This window comes from Cnephaeus nilssonii (assembly GCF_951640355.1).
Source record: "Cnephaeus nilssonii genome assembly, chromosome: 8".
In the NCBI taxonomy this organism is placed as follows: domain Eukaryota; kingdom Metazoa; phylum Chordata; class Mammalia; order Chiroptera; family Vespertilionidae; genus Cnephaeus; species Cnephaeus nilssonii.
The window spans coordinates 28,129,691-28,138,749 of record NC_137079.1 but is presented as its reverse complement, the minus strand read 5'-3'; the positions used below and the strand labels follow the sequence as shown (position 1 = coordinate 28,138,749).

The 9,059-nt window shown below is 42.1% G+C and overlaps 1 protein-coding gene across 3 annotated transcripts; it reads left to right on the top strand.

The window, feature by feature from the left end:
- Positions 1-7,610, top strand: LOC307104361 (arylamine N-acetyltransferase 1). Of its 3 annotated transcripts, XM_079779275.1 has the most exons (4): positions 1-54; positions 2,150-2,312; positions 3,866-4,780; positions 5,888-7,610. In XM_079779275.1, the coding sequence occupies exon 3, from the start codon at positions 3,872-3,874 to the stop codon at positions 4,742-4,744; it is 873 nt and encodes a 290-aa protein (XP_079635401.1). In that variant the 5' UTR covers positions 1-54; positions 2,150-2,312; positions 3,866-3,871; the 3' UTR covers positions 4,745-4,780; positions 5,888-7,610. The 3 variants fall into 3 exon arrangements, with proteins under 3 accessions (XP_079635401.1, XP_079635399.1, XP_079635400.1); XM_079779273.1 differs by having other exon boundaries at positions 3,866-7,610; XM_079779274.1 differs by lacking the exon at positions 2,150-2,312 and having other exon boundaries at positions 46-54; positions 3,866-7,610.
- The last annotated feature ends 1,449 nt before the right edge of the window (positions 7,611-9,059 follow it).

Here is a 9,059-nt window from a genome sequence, read left to right as displayed (position 1 = left end):
AAGTGGGAGGAGTGAAGTCAGTCTAGTTCCTGGTGTGGGTCCTAGTTGAACTCGGTAAGTGAATCTTTTTAGCTTTGAAATTGGGGCTTAATCCTATCTAAAATGTGAGTCCAGGAGGCTAGATACTACAGTGCGCTTGAATTCCAAGTCCAGAGGTGGTTAGAAAGTAAGTGACACCTACTTAGAATCCTTATGCTGTAAGGACTGTACATGTGAAGATAATGGACCCTTGATTCAAACTGTTTGTGCCCACAGCAGCACCTGCTGAGCTTTTTTTGGTAACCTGCTCTTTCCCTGCCCCAGGGCCCTCATTTTAGTTTCTCACAAAACGGCTGACCCCACCTTCTCTCACTCAAAAATAATAACAACTTCCTGTCAATTATCTAATGTATCCTGCCCAGAGACTTATTTCGTTGGCCCTTTATGGGTTTTAAAAGTTCAGAGCCAACTTTAAAAAATACACAGATATCACCTGCACATCTGAGTTTGTCTGAGTTTCTGCTTTTCCTTAGGAGTGGGAAAAATAAAATAAAAAAACAAAAACCCTCTCAAAACTCCCCTGTTACAGCTGATCTCCACGCATGGGACTCTCTGGGCCACCTCACAGGCTTTCGGAACACCAAGCAGAGTTGAAGGAGGGTCTGTGGGTAAGGCTTGCCCAACAACCTCTTTCCCATCTGGAAAATTACTGGGCTGGCCACTTGCCCCTGGTACTTAACTAGGTTGTAGTGTCCCTTAGAATAGGTCTCAGAGTCGAAATAAAAGGAAAGAGAAGGGAAGGAAGGGAAGGAAAAGGAGGGGAGGGGGAAGGGAAACGGAGAGGAAAAGAAAATAACAGCACAGGAAAGAAAAGTCACTCAGAAACACTCCTTAAAATTCTTCTAATCAACTCAGCAATTCCATCCCTTGGTATAAACACAAAATTATTGAAAACACATACTGTACTGAAAAATGTACTTGAACACATTCACAGCAGCAGTATTCACAATAGTCAAAGGTGGAAACAAGCCAGATGCTGATCAAGGAAGGAAGAGACAAACAAAAATAGTGAATCCATACCATGGAACATTATTCAGTCATAAAAAGGAATGAAGTATTGATACGTGTTACACAATAAATGAACCTTGGAAACATTATGCTAAATGAAAGGAGGCAGCCACAAATGTGCCATGTTATATGATTACATTTTTATGAAATATCCAGAATAGATAAATCCACAGAGACAGAACGTAGAGTGGTGGCTGCCAGGGGCTGGAGGGAATGGGGGGTAACTGCTCAATGGGTATGGGGTTACATTTCCTGCTAATGAGATATTTTGAAACTAGATAGAGTGGTGATTGCACAAAATTGTGAATGTACCAAATGGTACCTCTGTTCACTTTAACATGGTTAATTTTATGTGAATTTCACATCAGATATTTTAAAAAGTCTATTCAGCAATGCCAGGGATCCTGGGATTGGGGTTGACAATTTCACCCCAGTCCAGAAGTGTACTGTGCTGCTGGTAGCCTTGGGGTGGCGGCAGCATTTCTCTTCCTTCCCCAGGTCCTCATTTTAGTTCCTCAATCACAAAACAGGGCGTCCACTCCTCCCCTCAAAAGGAAATTTTTAAGCTGTCAACTCTCTGCTGTCCCAGAGACGTTTTGTTTGGCCTTTACCATCGTCAGCTGAGCAGCTGTTTCTGTGGACTGGCTCTCGGACCTGTTCCTGGGACCTGCCTGACCTCTGCGGGCATTCACCCAGGGGCGGGTCTCAGATGCAAGCTCAGTGCACCGTGGCCTGTTGAACGACGGTCTCTGAGCAGGACTAGCCTAGCAACTTCTCTTTCCATCCAGAAAGTCAAACAGCTGGCCCCTGGCCCCTGGGAAGGGAGGTAATGTCAATCCAGTGAAATGCCGTGGCCTTCGCTGGGACAGAGAAAAGGAAAGGGATAGAAAAAGAAAAAAGACAAAAATGCCCACAAAGAAAGTCACTCACTATCGCTCCTCAAAATTCTTCTATTCTGCACCAGAAATCTAGACAGTAGGTATAGAAGAATCCATTTTAATCCATAATTGTACTTGTGCTGCCTATAGCCTTGAGGTATGACAGCACCATCTCATGGGTGAACTAGCTTTGGATCAATCTGTTTTTAATTCTCCCATTTTAGGTTCATGCCTGCAACTTCATTTGGGGAAAGACTAGGGCTTTCTTTAAAAACAAAACAAAACTGAAAACCACTGTTGTCCATGAAAGATGTAGAGATCCTAGAGACTGGGAACTGATCAATAACTTCTTCATATCAACCTATTTTCCAAGGGTACATCAAAAAGGTAAGTTGCAATTAAAGTACCATGCCACTAGGACCAATTACAGCAGTCAGTTCAATAAAACAACAAGGATCCATTTGATCCACAGAAGAAAGCAAGTCTCTTTTGCCTGATATTCAAGGCCCTCTGGACGTTGCCTGTGCATCTGAGCTTTCTTTTGCACGACTCTCCAGAATGACCACTGATATGTCTTAAGTCAGTTTCCCCGGAATCAGACACTGAGACAAGGATCCATGTGCATGTGACTTATTAGGGAAGTGCCCCTGGGAGAAACCCAGTTCCACCCTGGATGTGAATTCTAACTCAAAATGTGTCCCGACTCCAGGCAAGGTGGCTGGACTTGCAAAACCTCCCACCAGTCATTCATTGACTCAGAGCTGCCCTGGCAGGATATGCATTCCCTGGCTCATCCAGCCCTCTGCAGTGGAAGGCGAAGCAGCTCCAGGAGCCCACAAGGGGTTCTCCAAAGAGAATCTAGGGTGCAGGTCCTTAAGCATAAGGACACAGAAGCCAGGCTAGGGGCACAGTGAAATGGTAAAAGACATCTGAAGGGATCTGAGTGGAACACAGCCTCATACTTACCCTCAGTCCCGAATCTTCACCAATCCCATGTGCCTCTCTGAGTACACTGAACATGCTCTATTCCTTACCACTCTGCACCTATGATGGAGGCCAATAGGCCTAATGGGTTTCATTTATCACATCTTTTAAATGTTTTTTTAAAATTTACTTTAGCCATAATTCTCATAACTTTTCTACTCTTTGTTCTATAATAAAAGGAGTCAGTGTTGACCATAGATCCTTTATTGTGGCCTCTCTCTTCCTTATTTTCATTTTGATTCACACTTCATTGGCCAATTAGGAAGTAACACTTTTTCGGGGTAGCTCATCCTTCATGCATTCCTCAAATTCTTTCATCTTTGAGATTGTTTTCATATTCATGATGCCTTTGTGATTAAATGAAACCCTATCTGAGAATAGTATTTGGGGATCAGACTTTCCTCTTAACATAGTAGTAACATATTGCTGTGGAGTATTCTGATGCCAGCCTGCTGGTTTCTCCCTTAAAAAGTGTTTGCTTTTCTACCAAATACCCAAGTAGTTTTCTTTAACTTCGAATTTCAATAATTTAACCAGAATATATCCCAGTGTTGAACACTGAATCAAACTTTTTCAGAATTTTGCTGTTTTTCAGATTTAATTTTTGCTTTAGTTCAGGAAAACATTTTGTTATTTTTATATACAGTTTCCAATTGTGCATTTTGAGTTTTCTTCTTCAGAAGCACCAATTTGTTTTTCTCTTGGCTTTTTTTTTTTTTGAATTGTTTAATGGCTTTATCTTCCCATTGACTGTTACTATGAGTACCAAGTTTTTCTTCTATATATGTCATTTAATATCACTGTATTACAATAGTAGTAGTAAACAAAAGACTTATGATTTTGTTATATCAACTGTATTTACATATTTAAAATACATTAATTATAATTAGGCTAATCAAACAAATTCAAGTGCAAAAGTAACACTATGTGTTCTTGTTTTCTTTTCCTTGCCATAGGGGATCATGGACATCGAAGCATATTTTGAAAGAATTGGTTATAAGAACACTAGGAACAAATTGGACCTGGAAACGTTAACTGACATTCTTCAGCACCAGATCCGGGCCATTCCCTTTGAGAACCTCAACATCCACTGTGGGGAACCCATGGAATTGGGCTTGGAGGCCATTTTTGATCAACTTGTGAGGAAGAACCGGGGAGGGTGGTGTCTCCAGGTCAATCACCTTCTGTACTGGGCTCTCACCACAATGGGTTTTGAGACCACAATGCTGGGAGGCTATGTTTACAACACTCCAGCTGACAAATACAGCAGTGCTATGATTCACCTCCTGCTGAAGGTGACGGTGGGCGGCAGGAACTACATAGTTGATGCTGGGTTTGGACGCTCTTACCAGCTATGGCAGCCTCTGGAGTTAATTTCTGGGAAGGATCAGCCGCAGGTGCCTTGCATCTTCCGCTTGACAGAAGAGGGAGGAACCTGGTACCTGGACCAAATCAGAAGAGAGCAGTATGTTCCAAACCAAGAATTCCTTAATTCTGAGCTCCTGGAAAAGAAAAAGTACAGAAAGATCTACTCCTTTACGCTTGAACCTCGAACAATTGAAGATTTTGAGGCTGTTAATGAATATCTTCAGACGTCTGCCGCATCTGTGTTTACAAGCAAGTCATTCTGCTCCTTGCAAACCTCAAATGGGGTTCACTGTTTAGTGGGCTTCACCCTCACCTTTAGAAAATTCAATTATAAGGACAATATGGATCTGGTGGAGTTTAAGACACTGACTGAAGAAGAAATAGAAGAAGAGCTGAAAAATATATTTAATATTTCCTTGGAGAGAAAGCTTGTGCCCAAACATGGTGATAAATTTTTTACCATTTAGAGTAAGGAGTAGAAATGGTCTTCAGTATTATTTCAGGTACTGAAACTTCTTACCATAAAAACATTCCAATAATTATAAAAGTAGAGAGAATAAAATAAGAAACCCCTATTTATCACCAGTTTTACCAACTATCAACTGGCAGCCTCTCTCTCAAATTTCCTCAGTGACCCCACATGATATTAAAGAAAATCTTAGACATCAAATCATTTTCATCCTTAAAAATGTTAGCACATGTAGTTAGAAAACATTTAAAAGAAACAGAACCACATGTCTTTTCAAAATTAACAATAATAAAGGTATTTAAAAGGTTTTGTGGGAGAAAACAGTGATTTCTGCTAGAAAAGCATCTATGCTGGTTGAATGTTGAATTCATAAAAAATGTTTACCCATGGTTCAGTAAATGGAAAATTGAGGAAATAGTTTTTATTAAATTCAACCAGGATCTGTCCCAATCTTTAAAATCCCACATATATAATTTAGGATTAGAATTCAACAGAGAAGAATGAGGCATGATATTGCTTCCTAATAGTTCTCAAGACAAGGCTTAAACCAACACATAGTAATGTGTGATTAAGCACGCAGAGAGTGACACAGCTAATAATTTCTTACATGGTGCTTTTTGCAACCACAGCTCTTTATGTAGCATTTCCTTAATATAGATACACTGATATTGAGAAAATTTCAAATTCCTGAATTAAGTCATTTTGTCTAAAAGTAAAAATGATTGTGAATTTCAAAATACTTTTCTGTGAAAACCTGATGTCTACAAGAACGTTAAACATTGTTGGCTAATACGATGTCAGTCACAAAGTGGTTGTTTGGCAGAGTTAGGAGACGGGCTAGGACTTCCTTGCATCCACTTTCTTATCTGCCATTTATTTTCTTTTACTTCCTCCCATACTTTGTCGTAAGAGTGTATAGACCTGAGTTCAGGTCCTGTGACCACTGGATGAATTACTTCATGAATCTGTGGCTCTGATCCCTCGGAGGTAAAATGGGGATAATACTTAGATAATTAAGTGCCCGACAAGAGTCAGCTCTCAGTACATATTTGTTATGTGGATGAATGAAGATTGTCAGCAATGTTTTTGATACGGAGTCAGCATTTGATGAAAGTTCTTCCATCTTGCTTTATTTCCGTAGCTTGAATCCGGTCCTGAATCTGCCTGCTTCTTCTTCGATTAAATATGAATATGATAGCAGATGGCCCCAATCTGACCGTGGCTTTGTGCTTCAGAATTGGAATCTTTCTTATCTATAACTCACATGTTCTGTTTGTGAACTCCAGAATCAGGGCTGTAATTTCAACTGCAGACTTGTTCTAACAGTATTTTCCCTTTTCAACTTGTGGTTATCATGATGATAATGAAAAAAATGAATAAAATGGAATACGCATGGCCAAGAGAGGCACTTACAAGAGAGTCAGGAGGCTATGAAGGAAGGGGGGCCCCTGCCGCCAGTGCACAGCTTGCACCTCAGACCTCCCAGCTGCTGTTACGTTGCTAACCTGTTGCTAACTCAGCTCCAGGCTGAGCCATAAACACCCTAGAACAACTGCTAAATGGACACATATGAACTTTACTTCCTCCTTGTAGCTTTTGCTTTCCTCATTTGCATATTGGAACTAATCAATCCCTGGTAACCTAGTCAGCAATCCCTCATTTGCATGAAAAACATGACAGGTTTTGGGTTTTGCCTTTATAAACCCGGCTTTTCTTTATTCTCTTTAGAGTGCAGCTGGGCTGTTCCCTGAATTTGCATCGCTTGGACTGGAATCCTTTTGCTCAAATAATTGCCTTTTGTCCTTTGTTTTTTGCAGCCTGAACCTCTTCTGTGGTTAACAACAAGTTTAAGAGAAAAGCAGTGGCTGGAATGGAAAAATGTTAGTTAAAAGAACAAGTTACTTTGGATGATGGGTACTTCATGTACTGATGTAACTAACAGGTGGGAGATACTGCTCAGGGTGGAGATCCTTGGGAGAGGTGGATAGGAGACCTGGCAAGAGCTCGTTAGTAAAATCGCTTGGTTGGTGCCAGAACTGAAGAAGGTGACAAGAGAGAAGTCTGCCAGCCTGGCTACTCTGGTCGCTGCTTCTCAGGCCAGGAAGAGAGCCGTCCTGGAGGCTTACCAGAGAAACAGGTAGGAAGGTCTCACAGCCCTTAGCTGGTTTATCTCAGTGGTTAAAGCATTGGCCCATGGACTGAAGGGTCATGGGCTTGACCCAGTCAAGGGCAGGTACATCAGTTGCAGGCTTGATCCCCTGCCTGGTAGGGCGCGTGCAGGAGGCAACTAATCGATGTCTCTCTCTTGCATCAGTGTTTCTCTCTCTCTCTGCCTCCCCCCCTCCTTTCTACTCTAAAAATCAATGGAGCCAAAACTGGTTTGGCTCGGTGGATAGAGTGTCAGCCTGCGGACTGAAGGGTCCCAGGTTCGATTCCGGTCAAGGGCACGTACCTTGGTTGCGGGCACATCCCCAGTGGGAGGTGTGCAGGAGGCAGCTGATCGATGTTTCCCTCTCTCATCGATGTTTCTAGCTCTCTATCCCTCTCCCTTCCTCTCTGTAAAAAAAAATCAATGAAATATATATTTAAAAAAATAAAAATCAATGGAAAAAATATCTTTGGGTGAAGATTAACAAAAAAAGGAAAAAGAAATAAAAAAGAAAGGCCACACAGATACCACCAGGCAGGCATCAGCTGCACCCTGCCCACCAGTAGGTCCCAGCAGCAGTGGCCCAGGAGAAACCAGGGTAACCTCTGCCGCAGGGGAACCAAGAGCTCAGGTCCCTGACCACACATTGCCCTCCTTCTCCAACCAAGCCCAGGGGGCAGGGGCTTCTCATTCGCTTGTTTTGTCTACACTAAACTATGCGTTCCTTTAGGAAAAAAAAATCCAAGCGCTTAATAAATGTAGCCTAGTGGGCAAATAGTTTTGGTAATAAGACAAACAAAACCTTAATTGTGTGTTAATTCTTCCTTGTGGTTTAGTACATGAGCCAACTCCCAACTTCTGGAATCAGTTATTCTGGTGCGGTGCCTCTGTAAAGTCTCCCTAAGGCACAAATGCCCGTTGTTTCATCTTCCCGTCACCTTAGCCAATCTATTCTATATGGTCTTTCCCTCACAAAGAGACCAATGACAGCTCACATTGACAGTTATCTTTAAGGCAGTGGTTCTCAATCTAGTCTAACTTTACTCCTAATAGGACATTTGGCGATATGTGGAGACATTTGGTGATATCTGGAGACATCTTTAGTTATCACAATTGGGGGAAGAGGTGCTACTGGTATCCAGAAGGTAAAGGTCAGGAATGCTGTTAACATCTGATAATGCACAGGCCAGCCCCCACAAAGAATTACTCATGCCAAAATGTCAATACAGTCATTTGCCACTTAATAATGGAGACATGTTCTGAGAAAAGTTTATTAGGCAATTTGTCATTGTGCAAACATCATAGAGTGCACTTATACAAACCTAGATGGTAGAGTCAACTATACACCTAGGCTATATGGTATAGCCTATTGCTCCTAGGCTACAAGCCTGTACAGCATGTTACTAAACGGCACAACACCAGATTAAATCAAGCACAAGAGAAAATGATGCATTCTGTTTTACAGCAAACTTTTTTTTTTAATTCTTAGAAACAATATGCTCTAAAATAACCTTAAAAGTATAGTAAATCCATAAACCCATAACATCATTGTTTAATATCAATAGCAAGTATTATGTGCTATACTTTTACACGACTGTTTAAACCAGCAGCAGCACAAACATGTGAGTGATGCAACAACATAATGTCACTTGGTGACAAGCACTTTTCAGCTTCATTATAATTTTACTAGAGGCCCAGTACACAAATTTGTGCACAGGTGGGGTCCGGCTGGCCCACCCTGATCAGCCTGATTGGCAGGGCAGGCGGGGGGGGGGATGGGGAGGGAGGGCCACAGGCAGTTTGCTGGCCGGCCCCACCCCAGATTGGGGTGGAGGGGCCAATCAAGGGCAGGGCTGGCTGGGGGGAGGGGCTGCGGGCAGTTGGCCGGCTAGCCCAGCCCCCTGGTCAAATTCCTGGTCAAACTCCCAGTCGAGGGGACAATTTGCATATTAGCCTTTTATTATATAGGATGGGACCACTGTATATGCCATCCATCGTTGACTGAAATGCTGTGTGCACATGACCGTAGTACCAAGGTTGAGCAACCTGCTGAAAAGGGGATCATATGTTAAGTAAATGGTAGAACTTTAGGCATCAGATAATGAAGTGAGGGTGAGGGGAAGGTCTTTTAAACTCTACATCTTTCTACTCCTCAAATGTTGCT

Bases quoted from the DNA above. Each gene is read 5' to 3' on its own strand.
- LOC307104361 (XM_079779275.1), top strand. From the start codon at position 3,872: ATGGACATCGAAGCATATTTTGAAAGAATTGGTTATAAGAACACTAGG.